At 44.0% G+C, this 16,580-nt stretch overlaps 1 protein-coding gene across 4 annotated transcripts in view; it reads left to right on the forward strand.

Annotated features, from left to right (window-relative positions):
- TMOD1 (tropomodulin 1) overlaps positions 1–16,580 on the forward strand; it is a 78,105-nt gene that overhangs the window by 29,025 nt on the left and 32,500 nt on the right. For all 4 annotated transcript variants that reach the window (XM_032478041.1, XM_032478042.1, XM_006187781.3 and 1 more), the window contains 2 exons: positions 6,336–6,492; positions 13,252–13,371. In XM_032478041.1, the coding sequence (XP_032333932.1) occupies positions 6,336–6,492; positions 13,252–13,371 (277 nt within the window). The remainder of the gene's footprint in view (positions 1–6,335; positions 6,493–13,251; positions 13,372–16,580) is intronic.

Consider the following 16,580-nt stretch of genomic DNA (forward strand, 5'->3'; position numbering starts at 1 on the left):
CTGAATATTGTTTTTAAAATATTTGGATCATGGGTCAATATTTAAAAATTAAGAAATTTCACATAAAGATGAGCAGATTACACCACCCACATTCTTAGACAGCAGTAATTAGCTGGAGCTGGGGAGTGTGGGGGCATTGAAAGAAAGCTCCAGTGTGCCACAGTCCTCCCCAGTCCCAGGAGAGTAACAGCTATAATTTTATATTTAGGGTAAGATCAGAGAGTGTCTGGAAATTCCTCTTCCTTATAACCAACACTAACTCTCCCGTCGGGAGAGAATAATGAGATCACCCAGGCATCAGTCACTGCCCTCCTCACACAAGTAAGTTTCTAGTTGTAAGTAAGGACCCCAAGGCCTGCTCTGAGTTCTTTATACCAAAGCTGTCTCCCAAAGCAAATCTCACCCCTAAACCACTGATCTTTGGATTGAAGATGTACTTGTGATGTGTGCATGTCAATACAGATTCCTCGTATGCAGAACCGATAGCTGTCCTGGAGGAGCCAGACTGATGCTTCCTTTTGAACAGCTATAAAGAGACCATGTGCCCAATAAATTTCCCCCTGCAGACATTAAGATTAGGAGAATGAGACTTAAGTACCTTAAAGGGTAGATGATTCCAGTTACCTGCAGGAACCATGGAAGTGCACAACCTTCTCAGGCAATGTAGAGGCTAGTTACCGACTATCTTTGCTATTCTATAAAGGGGAGCCCTCTTTAGGATCTTGATTAACCTTAGAGGCTAAAACAATACGTTGTTTTCTAGACATGCTGTAATTGATTTTTCTCTCATTTTACTCCATTTCCCCCATTTACCTTCCATCTCCCTGGTTTCTCCAAATTAGAGAGCCCATGGTGGGTTCCTGACCCTCTGTGTTAGACACTTCCTGGACACTCCATGGACGTTTGTTGACTGAATAAGAAATAAAGAAATGAAAGATACATTTCTACATGTACATGTTCAACAAATACTCTCCTGGTCAAAGCTGACAACAAAATAGTTGTGGGAACATTTTTTTTCACTACTTAGATAGCCTGGGTCTCAAAGTCAGTTTCAGGTTCTAATAGTCCTATGAGAGATCCAAGGCAGTATTTTCTTACCCATTTAATTCCTCTGTGACTAACTGACATTATACAGCACCTCACTCTGTAAAACAGGACATCATTTTAAACCTGGCCAGCTCTCGCCTGGCCAATCTCAGTATCAGCTTTGGCCACTGGCACATGAAGAGCCCCTGTCCTTGGCATTGCATTAGCTATTTTTTTATCATTTTCCCTAGATAACCTAGTCCATTTTTAATAACATTTTTTGAGATATAACTCACATACCATAAAATCCATCCATTTAAAGTGTACAGTTCAGGGGGAGGGTATAGCACAGTGGTAGAATGCATGCTTAGCATGCACAAGGTCCTGGGTTCAATCCCCAGTACCTCTATTAAAAATAAATAAATAAACCCAATTACCTCTCACCCCCAAAAATAAACAAAAATAAATAAAGTGTACAATTCATTTTTTTAGTATATTCACAGAGTTATACAACAGTCACCATCATCAATTTTAGAGAATTTTCATCACCTAAAAGAAACCTGTGCCCATTAGCAGTCACTCCCTGTTTCTCACCATCCTCAGCTCTGAGCAACCATTAAGCTACTTTCTGTCTCTATAGATTTGACCATTCTGGACATTTCATGTAAATGGAATGAGACAGTGTGCAGTCCTTTGTTACTGGCTTCTTTCTCTTGGCATGATGTTTTCAAGGTTTCATCTGTGATGTAGCCTGCATCAGTACTTCATTCCTTTTTATTGTCAGATAGTATTCCGTTGTGTGGATATACCACATTTTATTTATCCATTCATCATCTGACGGACATTTGAGTTGTTTCCACTTTTTTGGTATTGTGACTAACACACCTATGAACGTTCATGTAATAGTTTTTGGGTGAGCATATTATTTTATTTCTCTTGGATATAGACCTAGGAGTGGAACTGCTATATCATATGATAACTCTATTTTTAATCTTCTGAGAAGCCACCAGACTGTTTTCCAGAGGGGCTACACCATTTTACATTGCCATCAGAAGTGTACGGGTGTTTCAATTTCTCCACATTCTGGCCACCACTTGTTTTTAATCTGTCTTTTTTATTATAGCCATTCTAATGGGTGTGAAATCATATCTCATTCTGGGCTTGATTTGTGTCTCCCTGATGGTTAATGATGTCAAGCATCTTTTCATGTGCTACCTAGCCATTTTTATACCTTCTTTGGAGAAATATCTATTCAGATCCATTGCCCACTTTTTAAATTCTGTTATTTGTCTTATATTTTGAGTTTAAGAGATCTTTATGTATTCTACATACTAGAGCTGTCTCAGAAATATGATTTTCAAAAACTTTTTCCCGATCTGTGGGTTGTTTTTTTACTTTCCTGATAGTATCCTTTGAAGCACAAACATTTTCAACTTTGATGATGTCCAATTTATTTTTTCTTTTGTTGCTTATTGTTTTAGTATCATATCTAAGAAACCATTGCTTAATCCAGGTCACAGAGATTTATGCCTGTGTTTTCTTCTAAAAGTTTTATAGTTTCAGCTCTTACATTTGGGTCTTTGATTTATCTTGAGTTAATTTTTGTATACCATGTGAGTTCATATGCTGTTTTTGAAAACAAGTTAAAATGATAAATAATCATGAGTTTAAAAATATGCAACTATCTTTGGTTTTACTTGGAAATCATCTTATATTTCACTAAACATACCACTTAATGGAATGAAAATAAACTAGCGAGGCTAATATTTTCAATATTTACTTTAAAAATCCAATAAGCTGAGAATTGTTAGAAAAGGCCTTTGATGTTTTTGCCTTTTAAAAAAATCAACTGCTTTCAATGAAGATAAATGAAACTGTGTTTTAACATGCTACATAAGTAATATTTTGAAGATACATTAAAAAAAAGTTTTATTCCCCTATTATCATGATATGGGCTTCAGTTTAACACAATAGTTCTCAATCAGGGATGATTTTGCCCCCCCAGGGGACGTCTGGATGTTTGGAGACATTTTGGCTGTGACAACTTGGAGAGGGGTTGCTCCTGGCATCCATTAGGTAGAAGACAGAGATGCTGCTAAACAGCCAAGAGTGCATAAAATAGCCCCCACGACAAGGAATCATCCAGCCCAAATGTTTCTTGTGGCAAGATTGAAAAACCCTACTTTCCCCCTCTGGTTTATTAAGATATAATTCACAAACAGCACTGAATAGGTTTAAGGTGTACAGCATAATGATTTGACTTACATGTATTGTGAAATAATTAACGATAAGTTTAGTGAACATCCATCATCTCATATAGATATAAAAAAAAACCAAAAAGAAAAAAAAATGTGAAAATCAGTGGCCTCTATCAGATATATTCAAAAGGAGATGTGAGTTTGCAAACCCTTTTCCCCTCAGTAACAACCTTGTGGGTTTCTCCCAACACAACGTTGAGCCTTTTGGAGGCCAGAATGTACCCCAGCACCTCACTGCCATCCAAATCCTTTACAGTGACAAAAATCTGATGCCTTGTTGGCATCATTGGGAAAACAGTTGCTTTCCATTCTTAATTCATTTTATGTGTGTGTGTGTGTTCATTTTTTGAATTTTAAGATATATTTAGGTAATACAGCCCCCGTTCAACATACATATTTGGGTAACTGATCTCCTGTTAAAAGGGATTTTATCTGATTATAGAATAAGAGCAACAGTGGTCAGTAATAATTTGTGAGTGATCACCGTGTCGGGCACTGTGCCGAGCATTATCGAATTTAATTTTCTCAATTCTGAGAGAGGGACAGGAATTATTCACATTTTACAGCTGTAGAAATGAAGGAACAGTGAGATTAGGTGACTTGATCGTGTAGTTGGTGACCTCATTACTCTAAGTCAGGGCTTAAGCCTGGTGTGGGGTCAGCTGTGAGGTGCTGGCACGTCACAAAGAATTTGATGACTCATTATGGGTAATCACAGATGGACGTTTGTGGGCCAGTTAGGCTGTTCCCTCACTCAGTTGAGCTACAGTAAATGTACTTACACTGAGTGGAAACACACACAAATAGCCACAGGAAATCCCGGCTCACCTGGGACATGCCCACAAGCATGGCTTATCTGTGGACCCTTGTTCATCCTTCATGTCACAGTGGGCAGGTCTGAGGACTGCTGCTTCAGGAAAATGGGGACATCTGGGGCACCACTTATGTTCTCAGCTCCCACCCTTAAATCAGTCAAGGCTTGATTTCCTACCTACTGGCTGTCCTCTCATAATTCGCTCTAGCTCCCAAATGTCCCTCCTGACTTGTGGCCTAAATCCATTTGCATGGACACCCGCACCACTCACTCTCTGAGCCCCTGATCTCTGTACAGGGCCCTGCTCACCTCAGCTCTCCCAGCGCCGGGCTCACACTCCTGTCACCTGATCTTGCACCCACTGCTGTGGTTGGAACAGCACTGTGGTGTTGAACAGAGGTAAAATCTCTTGTACAAAAAAATCATACTGCAGCTGAACAGTAGTATTTCCCTCCCAAGCTTTATCCCTCCACGTGCCAGGCACAGAGCTCTCTTCACATACCTGACAGCATTCCCCCCTCAGAGGGGGCTTTTAGGAAAGGATTTGGAGTGCAAATGAGTGAAGATATGCATTTGCTGATACCAAGATTGGAGATGTAATGGCCCTCCAATGTTGCCAGTTTAGGAGTGCAGCAAGAAGTGAGGTGAGACTCTGCCCACATCAGCCTTCCCAGTATCCTCCGTGACTTCCCTGAATGACAAGGGGTGAGGAGGGAGCAATGATCAGACTTGAAGATTGTCCCCGTCCCCCTAATCTGAAGAAAGACCCTGGTTTTTGTTCTAGATTTGGGCAAGTCTTAGAAGTATACTTCTGGTTTTTTTAATTGAAGTATAGTTGATTTACAATGTTGTGTTAGTTTCTGCTGTAGAGCACAGTGATTCAGTTATAAATATATTTAATGTCCTTTTTCATTATAAGTTATTACAAGATACTGTAGTTCCCTGTGCTATACAGTAGCACCTTGTTGTTTACCTATTTTATATATAATAGTTTGCATCTACTAATCCCAAATTCCTAATTCGTCCCTCCCTCCCAGAAGTATACTTCTTTTTAAGAGATGCAGGACACAACAAATTCTCTATAGCATCTTTATAGTTTGGTCCCTATGATGTGTTTTTGTCATATAGCTTTTAGAGAGTACCTGGGAAAATTGTTAGAACTCTTCACTGAAGCTAATATTTACTTGGGGAAAAAGCCATACTTTAAAGAGCCAATTCATGTGTGTCTTTTGCCTCCATCTCAGAAGTAGGAAGGGTTTAAGTCCACTTGGACCAGGTGTACCTTCATTATTGTGCTATAAATTGTGACCTATTTATTATGCTATGGTACATTACAAAATTTTATCACTTGAATAAAGTCTCAGCTTCCTTTTGAAGGGAGCATGTGTGCACTAGACGATCTCTCAGCCTGCTTGCAACCGTGAACTTCTTTGAACCTCTACAACACTGAGGGCTGAGTGAAAGTGGAGCCCATGTGATTCAAATCCACCCTGATTAGGAATCCGCTTTAGTAGTGAGCCCACACCTAGAAGCCTGCTCATGTTTGAAGAAGAGAACACAGTGATTGGTTGGTGCTATCTTTCTTGAGAGACCCATCTCCAGGGGCAACGGTCAAAATATTTAACAGGCAGCATTGAACACGACAGTCAGGAGGGTAGACAGCAGCTGTAGGGCCGTCCAGGGCTGCAGCCTGAGCATGCCTGGCCCTTCTCGCAGTCCTGCCCAGCTTTCCCTGCTTGTTTTGGGGGTCTGCCTCTTCCTGCCTGATTCTTCACCCTGGGCCCTAACTCAACCCCCTTGGGCTGCTTCTCTCCCCAAACACTTTATAGACAATGGCTGTAAATACCCTCCTGCATCCAAACACTAACTTAATCATATTTCTCACTCAGCATATGCTCTTGGGTGCCCGCCGTCTATGCTCAGCCCCTGGTCAGTTGACCCCTCACCCCCTTGCCTTTAAAAACATTAGAAGCTGGGAAGCAGGGATGGTTAAGAGACCTAGGCCCTAGCCTTGCTCTGCCCCATCTGCCTGTGACCTTGGGCAAATCCCTGCCCCTCCGGGTTGTTGGTTTCCTTACATGTAAATGAGCAACTTGGACTGATTCACGAGCTCTGAGCTCCGAGCTCCCCGTTGTTCAGTGAAGAGTTTCTGGAGAAATACGAATCTTCAGCAGCTGACTGCTTTCTTTCTCTCTTTCTCTCTCTCTGTGTCACCGGTCCCCCAACCGCCACTGTAGAATGCACTGCTGCCTGCTGGCCTGAGGCAGAAGGATCAGACCACCAAGGCGCCCACGGGCCCCTTTAAAAGGGAGGAACTCTTGGATCACTTGGAAAAGCAAGCAAAGGAGTTTAAGGACCGAGAAGATCTGGTCCCCTACACAGGGGAGAAGCGAGGTACTGAACAATATTATGCTTTTGAATACATCATTCCCTGTGCACTGTTGAGTGCCAGCTGGATGCCAGGCCCTGAGTTGGGCCCGATGTGACTGGGCCTCCTTGCCCTCATCCCTGCTGGGTCCAAAGTCACAAACGCAACTCCAAAAGCATCGAGGCAGGAGGTCAGCATGGTGAAGTTTGGGGGTAAAGCAGACTAGCAACACTCCCCTACATCCCCTTTGACTAGGGTGTCTCTTTTATTTTTCATACAAACCTAGATACTGTTGAAAGAAGGAACTATTAAAATGATCTCAGGACATGAGGCGCAAACAAGGCCTGTCCCATCCAAACCAGGAACAGAAGACGCCCTGTCCCTAGACCCTGACTATCCCTGCTCTTTCCCCAAAATTCCTCTGTCTAGCAGCTGCAGCTTCCCTTCCTTCATCTGTCCCTACAAGATCTCTACTCCAGCCTAAGGCCGGCCATCTAGAAGGCTTCAGGGAGCAGAGAGGCACTCCAACTGTCCAGCCCCTGCTGGACTTCCCTCGTGCTCCAAACCATTCTCCAGTCCTCCTGTATCATGCTTGCCAGCACTCCCTGGGCTGCTGCCCCCCAGGCTTCTTTCTGTTTCCCAAACACTCCAAGCTCTTTCCCACCCCAGACCTTTGCACGTACACCCTCTGCCTGGAATGCTGGTCCTACTGTCAGTTCCATGCTGTCTTCAGGGCTGGCCCTCCCTCCTCTGTAAGAGGCTTCATGGTTAGAAACACAGCCTGGAGCTGGATCTCCTTTGGCCATGGTCTTGGCACTGCCACTTACTAGCTGTGTGAACTTGAGTATATTTTTAAGCCTGCTGTGCCTCCATTTCCTTGTCTGTAAAATGAGCTGATGAAAAGAATATTACCAGCCTCCCAAGATTTTTATGAGGTTGTTCTATATATGTTAAGATACATGTAAAGCACTTACAATGGCTCCTGGCCCATCGTGAAGGCTCTGTCAGTATTAGCTATTATTACCCTTCCGGTCTCACCTGTACCGTTGTCTCCTATCTCAGGAAAGCCTTTCCTGTCTACACTGTTTAGGATATGCCATCCCTTCAACTCCCCCTTGGTTATTCTCCGTCTCCGGATCCTGGGTGTGTCCTTCAGAGCAATTCTTGTTTTATTATTATCTCTTTATGTACATTGGCCTGAAAGCGCCATGAGGCAGGGACTCAGCTGTTTTTGCTTATACAGAACCCCCGGTGCCCAGCACAGGGCCTGGGATACAGTGGGGTTCAGTAGAGAGTCGTTGAGTGAATGAGTGAGTTCAAATTACATCAATGCATAATGGAGCTTGTGAGCTCCTTCCTTAGAGCATGAGCTCCGTGAGTACGAGCATCACATCTGTCTTGTTCGCAGGTTCTGTCCTCGCACCTAACAAACCCTAGCATGTAGTAGGCTCCCAATAAGTGTTTGTTGAATGAAAGCATTTGTTCTAATCAGTTAATTAATTGGGCAGTTAATTGCTTGTTTTCAGCCTCTTCCAGTCTCCTCACCCTCAAGAATGTCAGCGTGATGAGCCAAGGGTCCGTGTCTGTGGCTTTTATCTCTGCATCCCTGTTGTATTAGCACAATGTGCTGCACAGGGTAGCACTTTGATAAATAATAAAATGACAGAGCCAGCAGGAGTGAGCATTGTAGGGAGGACTTTAGGCCATCCCAACGCCTGGAACTGGAGCTCAGTCTAGATTTTGTCAAAAACTTGGAAGGTCAGGGAAGCCCGAGAGACATCTGGATTATAGAGCTTTGGAGGAACTGCATGGTCTGAGGCATCCTGGAGCAGGTGGCAGGGGAAGGGAACCTTGACCATCAGGGCTGGGTGTGCCTGGCTGAGAGTGTTAGCACAAGATGGTTTTAAGCAAGGTTCTTGTTCCATGAGGTATGATTTCTGAGCAGCAGATATAGATAATAAAATGTCTGGATTTCAGGGAGCCTTAAAACTCCCATTATCCCACCTGCACATTTGAAAACTGGGGAAACCAAGGCTGTGAGAGAGACAGCAGCAGGCCTGGGTGGACAGTGGTGAGTCATGACTGGCATCCCTCATGTACCCATCCCCCTCCCAGGGGATGAGCTGGAGATGGGGGATGGGGAAGGGAATCTGGGCAGTACACAAACCAATCCTGCTGCCTCTTCCCGGAATGCTGCCCTGGACTGGAGCCGGGAAAAGCTTTCCAGACTCCCAAAGCCTGACTGCCTTCGTGAAAAACCAGGCTGGCCTAAGGAGGGTAGCTAGAATTTATTCTATTTTCGTAAGAGAAGCCTAAAAGATTTATCATTATCGTCATCATCACCACCACCAGCATCATCATCATAAAGTATTTACGTGATGACTTTTGGAGTCCATATATATTGAATGAATGTGGGTCTCAACAGAGAGTGTGGAGAAGGAGAACTTCCAGCTCTAACAGGCAGATTCCGGGCCATTCAGTCCAGCCCTACAGAGCACTTACCCCATGCTGGGCCGAGAGCTATCCTCAGCTGAGGGGAAATAGCAGTCCAGTCACCGCAAGTCTCAGCAGGATGTGGTAGGAGCCATAAACTGGTGCAAAGTCCTGAGGAATTTGGACTTTCACTCACTCTCATTCAAGTGAGGGGATCAGAATAAAGCTCCATGCAGGATATTTTCATTATGCAGATTTGGCTGCATGTGCTAGGGGGAAAAGTAAAACAAAATAAGGAAGACTTAAGATGGAAATTTAGTTTTCTTTCACTTAGAAGAGCTGCAGAGATAGGCATTCCAGGGCTGGTAAGACATATTCCTTGGCATTAGGAATCAGTAACCTTTCCAGTTTTTCATTCTGCCATCCTTGCAATATATCCTTGCCTCATGGTTCATCTAGCTGCTGAAGCTCCAGTCATCACACCCACATCCCGACTAGAGATGAAGGAAGGGAAGAAGTCTGAGTCCCTCTTGTAGTGTCTTAGAGTCACCACCCTCATGGAGATACCTGCTGTAGGGGTATAATAAACCACAGGTCTCTTAAATATTTACTGAATGTTCATCCTATTAGTCACTGCCTCATTTTCACAGTTCATTTTCTTTTTAGCCATTTTGTTTTGCCCTTTTCCAGATCCCCTCTGGTGAAGGTTATGTTACATTTTTCCCCAGATGACTTTGTTGTCTGTTTTGCTTGTATAGGTAATTGATCTTTGCTGTAAACAATTCAAATAATAAAACAAAGTAATTCAAAGTAATTCCCTCTGCTGAGAGATAGGCACTGATCCCATTTTAGTGAATATTCTTCTGGGCATTTCTCTTTGCACTTCCCACCCCTCCCCACCTCTGGTCCAGGTCACCATCACCTCACCTGGACTTTTGCCAGAGCCTCTTCACCATATCCTGGCTTCCATCCTCACCCCACATCAAGCTATTCTCATCAGCAGCCAAAGTGAGCAAGTTTTTTTTTTTTTCAGTTGAAGTAAAATTCTCATAACATAAAATTAACTCTTTTAAAGTGAACAATTCAGTGGCATTTAGTATATTGTTGTGCAATTGCCATCTCTATCTAGATCCAAAACATTCTCATCACTCTGAAATAAAACCCTGTACTCAGTTAACCATTACTCCCCATGCCCCTGCTGGCAGCCACCAATCTGTTTCTATGGACTCACCTATTCTGAATATCTCCCATAAATTAAATCATATAATATGTGACTTTGTGTGTCTGACTTCTTTCACTTAGAATATTGTTTTCAAGACACATTCATTCCCTTTTGTTACCAAATAATATTCAAATTCGTCAGTTGATGAACATTTTGTTTGTTTCCACTTTGGGTCTATTGTGATTAATGCTGTAGTGAACATTTCTGTACGAGTATTTGTTTGACTACTTGTTTTCAATTCTTTTGGGTATATACTGAGAAGTGGAATTGCTGGATCATACGATAATTCTACATTTAATTTTTTGAAGAATTGCCAAACTGTTTTCCAAAGCAGCTGCATCATTTTACCTTCCTACCAGCAATACGTGAGGGCTCCAATTTCTCCAAATCCTTACCAACACTTGTTCTTTTCCATTTTGGTTTTAGGGTTTTGATTTATAGCCATTATCATGGTTGTAAAGTGGTATCTCATTGTGGTTTTGATTTGCATTATCCTAATGACCAATGATGTTGAGTATCTTGTTGGCCATATGTACAATTGACCCTCTATATCCACAGGTTCCGTATCCACAGATTCAACCAATGGTGGATCAAAACTACTTGAAAAAAGTTCAAGAAAAATTTAAAAAGTAAAACTTGAATTTACGACACACTGGCAAGTACTTACATAGCATTTACATTGTATTAGGCATTATAAGTTATCTAGAGATGATTGAAAGTATACAGGAGGATGTACGTAGGGTATATGCAAATACTATGCCATTTTATATGAGGCTTGAGCATCCAATCCCCTTTGGACACCAGGAGGCAATTGTATATCCTCTTTAGAGAAATGTCAGTTAAGTCCTTCACCCATTTTTAAATTGGATGGTTTTTCTTTCCGTTATTGAGTTGTAAAAGTTCTCTATATAGTCTAGATACTAGACCCTATCAGATGTATCATTGGTGACTCTTTTCTCTTCTGTATGTTGTCTTTACACTTTCTCGATAATGTCCCCTGATACACAAAAGTTGTAAATTTTGATGAAGTTCAATTGGTCTATTTTTCTTTCATTGCTTACTTTTTTTGTTGTCATATCTGGAATATGTTGCCAAATCTAAGGTCATAAAGATTTATGCTTGTGTTTTCTTCTCAGAATTTTATAGTTTTAGCTATTTATATTTAAGTCATTGATCCATTTCCAGTTTGCTTTTGTTTATGGTGTAAGATCAGGATCCAACTTCATCTTTTTGCATGTGCATATCCAGTTGTCTCAGCACCATTTCTTGAAAAAACTATTCTTTCCCCCATTCAGTGGACTTGGCACCCTTGTCAAATTTATTTCAGGACCCTTGATTTTATCCCCTTGAGATAAAAGGTGATAGGCCTATCCTTATGTTAGTGCCACACCATTTAACTTTGCAGTAAGTTTTGAAATCAAGAATTCTGAGGCCTCCAACTTTGTTCTTTATCAAGATTGTTTTGGCTGTTTAGAGCCCTTTGCAATTCCGTATGAATTTGAGAACTAGATTTTCCATTTCAGCGAAAAAAAAAAAAGCCATTGGAATTTTGATAAGGACGGCATTGAATCTGTAGATTGCTTTGGGCAGTATTGCTATTTTAATATGGTCTTCCAATCCACGAACTCTGGGTATCTTTCTGTTTATTTAGGTCTTTTTAAATTTCTTTCAGCAGTGTTCTATAGTGTTCCATGCACAAGTCTTTCACCTCCTTGATTAAATTTATTCCTAAGTATTTTATTCTTTCAGATGCTTTTGTAGATGAAATTGTCTTCCTAATTTCCCTTTCAGCTTTTTCTTTGCTGGTGTACACCACTTATTTTTGTATGTTAACCTTTTTTTTTTAAATTGAAGTACAGTCAATTTATAATGTGTCAATTTCTGGTGTACAGCACAATGTCCCCAGTCATGCATATTGTATGTTATTCTTGTACCCTAGTTTTTTGTTTTTTGGGGGTGTTTTTTTGCAGAATCATTAGAGTTTTCTGCATATAAGATCATGTCATCTGCAAAAAGAGATGATTATACTTTCTTTCCAGCCTGGATGCCACTTACTTCTTTTTCTTGTCCATTTGCTCTGACTGGAACTTCCAGCACAGTGTTGGGTGGCGGCAGTGAAAGTGGGCATCCTTGTTGCTGATCTGGGGGCTTATTTCCTCACTCTGTCAGGTCCCAGCTCACAGGTCATCTTCCCTGATCACCCTACTCAAAATAGCGGAGCCCACCCTCCCCACCCCACCAGCCTGAAACTTTGGCTCTGCTTTGTTTTCCTTTGTGATGCTTAGTGCTATCTGACATCTTTACATGTTTGTTTATTATCTGTCTCCTTTCACTAAACTGCAGTCTGTTCACTGCTGTTCCCCTGGCGCCAAGAAAGGTGCCAGGCACTCAATAAATACGTGTTGTAAGAATAAATATATACATGTACAATCTTTCATAAATGGACTTAAATAATTCATGCTGTTTTGTAAACCTGCTTTTTCAAAACACAGCGTTGTGTCTCGGACATTTTCCTTTGTTAGTAAGCAGAGAGCGCCATCATCCTTAATATTAACAACTGCTGGGACGCCATTGTGTGAGTGCCCCATAATTTCTCCAACAACGCCTCTGGGTGAATGCTGCCTGGCCATCCTTGTGCATGCCTGTTTGCTCCGTTGTTCATTTACGACTCTGACACTTTAGAAATATGATGTTCCAGAAGACATTATATTTTCACCTTCTTCCTCTTTAAATAACCTGAGTGTATTTTATTTTGTTTTAAAATGTTTCTGAATTTTTCTCTCAAGCCAGAACCCTTGTTTAGAGTATCCCAGACCCTGACATTCTATTATATTTTTCTTTTGTATTTTTCCCCACTTACAAATTGTTGCAACCAATGACCAGTGTTTTCCATCGCAAGCAGTCCCACTTGACCAAGTTATAAAGTTAATTTTTTCAAATGTGAAGGGTGCTTTGTTGGAGATCTCTGAGTCCTTTTCTTTGGGCAAGTCTGGTCTCTGTCCCCAGAGGGAGACGCTTTAAGGAAGTCTCAGCATCGAGGGATCACAGGGCTCTGGGACAGCCCACCTGGGGCTGTCACCAGAGGCTGCCCAGCATGGGCACCCTGTAATGGGAGCCTGTGTGTTTTCAGGAAAGGTCTGGGTCCCCAAGCAGAAGCCGATGGACCCTGTGCTGGAAACTGTAACGCTGGAGCCAGAGCTGGAGGAGGCCCTGGCCAACGCCTCAGATGCAGAACTCTGTGACATCGCAGGTAAGAGGTGTTCCTGATCTTCCCCACATCCTCCAAAAGGTTTGGACTCGCATTTGCAGGGGAGCCCTGGATCATTCATTATAAGATAAACACCCTCTCTGTTTCTAATAAGGACTAGAGGAAATCTATTATCTATTATCTTAATCTAAATCTATTATCGAAAACCGAAATGAGGGAAATAGAGATAAAACCACCCAAGCTCATCCCACCACGGAACCACCTGTTGAGGCCATGAGACCCCATCCCAGAGGGATGTGCCAGTATCCCAGGGAGGGCAGCCTGGGCCCCTTCCAGCCATCGCATCCAATCCTGCCCAGGCTGCCTGGGAGGAGAGGTTAGAGGGGGCAGACAGAGGGCTGGGAGGCTCACAGAGGGTCAGAGCAAGTCATCTGATTTTACCACTTTGAACAGCTCAGAGAGCTGGGCTTTGAGGTCATCACCCAGATATCATATTTTTACAACACCCTCCATCTTCCTGTGCATTTCCATGTGATCTTCACAAACAACACCTAAAACTCCCGAAGGTGGCCTGATATCCAGGGCCCTTTGCCACCTGCATTTGTCCCCTTGTTACTATCTAGTCCCTACCCCACTCGCCCGTGTCCCTTACCCACCAAGGGTCAGGCTCTGGCCACAGCCTGCACACCATCACGCTGTGCTCGCTGGCCAGTGGGGCAGGTAGTGGTCTTTTTATTATTCTGCAGTCTTGGGGGATACCAACCCTCAGCCAGATGATGAAAGGGGAGTGGATGGGGTAGGGAGAGACTCAGGCAAGTGGGAAGGGGTTGGGAAACACAGGGTCGACTATGAGGTCAGAGAGGAGCCCAGATCTGGCTCCAGAGAGTAAGTGGATGTCGGTACCATTAATGCAGGTGGGTGCGTTAGTCTGCTCAGGCTGCCCTCACAAAGTCCCACGGGCTGGTGGCTTAAACAGCAGAAGGGTACTTTCTCACAGCTCTGGAGGTTTGAAGTTCATGATCAAAGTGTCCACAAATTTGTTTTCCTCTGAACCCTCTCTCCTCAGCTTGTGGATGACCATATCTCCCTGTGTCCCTCTGTGTAGTGTCCCCTGGTGTCCCTCTGTGTGTTCTAATCCCCTCTTGTAAGTACATCAGACAGATTGGATTAGGATCCACCCTGTAGCCTCACTGTAACTTAATCACTTCTTTAAAGACCTTATCTCCAAATATAGTTCCAGACATTTCCTTATTCTACATGTGAATTTTGGAGGGACACAGTTCAGCTGTAGCGTGGGTGGAGGGGTGGGGAGCAGGTGTAGGGAAATACAGAGTTAGTCTAGGACCTTTGGAGTTAGAGATGCCTGTGGGCCACTCAAGTGGGAGCAGTTGGAGTGGAAGTCTTGAGGTCTACAAGGGGAGATGGAGAGGTGGGTGTCATTAGCATCATCAAGCTGCAGGTGGAGTCAAGGGCCCTAGCCGAGGGAGAAGCCTTTGGGAGACAAGGAGTGGAAATAGGGTAACAGTAGCCACAGCGGGGGCCATTCAGCCACAGATGGGCTGGGAACCAAACACTGAGTCAAGATGGGCAGAACCTAATGCAAGAGCTAGGGAGACTGAATGAGGGTTCTGGGCCGGCTGGAGACTCACGTGTGTGAGCCCAGGGGCCAGGTGAGGGGACTCTGCCAGCCGCAGCTGTGTTCTGCCTCTCACACCCTCCTGCTTCTCATGGGTGTTGTTCACTGAGTCTTGACAACATTCCTGGGGGAGGAGTGGGGGGTGGCCAAAGCCAGGTTTCAGGGACCTAAGGGGTGCAAGAAGAGAGCCAATGTGTAGACACTCCATCCAGATAACCCTGAATGGAGGCAGGAATTTTGGGAAAGGACTAAGGGCAGTGGCTTCAATGGTGTCAGGGCTGAGAGAGAAAGGTGTTCATTTTCACTATGAAGGACAAAGCAGTGAGGATTTCACTGGGGTGGAAGCGAAGCACTTAGCTCAGGTGCTTAGCTGGTTTGCTCGGCCATTCAAGATTTGTTTTGTCTAAAGCCACACAAGTCATATTAGATCCCACTTGAGGCTCGTGTATTTTGACGGAACTGTCTCCCTGATGCAGGGTCCCCTTGACTTCTAGTTAATCAGTGCAGGAGGGAGGTGGGTGGGTGACATGATTGTTGTCCAGCATCTCCACACTGACTCACCCTGGGGGCTGCTGGTGTCCTGGTCCTTCTCCAATCACTCCGCATGACGTCACTCTCCTCATTAGGCAGCTTGGAGGGATTATCAAATGACTCCACTGTTGGAACCGCCAGTTCCTGTGCCAAAATAGAACAGCAATATTGTGCTACGTTTCTGTGTGTGGATTTCTTGAAGCCATTCCTCTTTATTTTTGTTGGCATGGCTAATTATTAGTATCTGTTCATGATACCATACCCTTCCGATGTCCGGAAAGGAGAGGGGTGCTGTAAGGCGACACCGGCGTTAACTGGCTAACCTTGGACGCCTGTTGTTGAATGTCAGCGTTTGAGAGGTGGCAGTGGAAGGAGGCGCAGAACATTTGTTGACTCCCAACTATGTGGGAGCTATGGGAGTTGCTTTCAATACCTGGCTGCATTTATTGACCACAGCAATCCTATGAAGTACATTTTACTGATGTCCCCATTTTACAGATGGAGAAAGTAAGCACAGTGGATTAAATGCCTTGCCCATGAGGTTGGAACCCAGGAGGCATCTTGGTTCTAGGGCCCACTTGCAGCATCACCTCCCAGTACAACCAGGATAAAGCCCTCCAGAGCAGGGGAATGGACGCAGTGGGATGAGAGGGGGTGCGTGGCTGAGTCTTACCGAGTCGGCTGGGGGCAGATAGGGCCGAATTAGGAAAGGATCTGGATGTCAAGCTAAAGCACTGACACCCGAGCCTAGAGGAGTATTGGGAGAGACCACGTGAAAGCAGGGGTTTGAGCCTAGAGGCGGTGGTGTTCCGAGGATGGGAGGATGGGAGGATGTAGGAAGCAGGCCCCAGGTAAGGCCAAGGGCCCAGGTGGACTGTGTCTGGGATGTGGCTCCAGCGAGAGTCCAGCTGTTCCCAGTGCTGCATTAGAGGCCAAGAGGCTGAGATGATGCCAGACTTTCTGGCCTGAGGCCCCAGGAAACAGCTGGGTGCCTGGGGGACAGGAGGAGAGCTGCTCTGCTGTGAGTCAGTTTCAAAGATGCCACAAGAGACCGGGGCGATGGAGGCTGGACACTTGCCTGAGT

The sequence above is a fragment of the Camelus ferus genome, chromosome 4 (assembly GCF_009834535.1).
Source record: "Camelus ferus isolate YT-003-E chromosome 4, BCGSAC_Cfer_1.0, whole genome shotgun sequence".
Lineage (NCBI taxonomy): Eukaryota > Metazoa > Chordata > Mammalia > Artiodactyla > Camelidae > Camelus > Camelus ferus.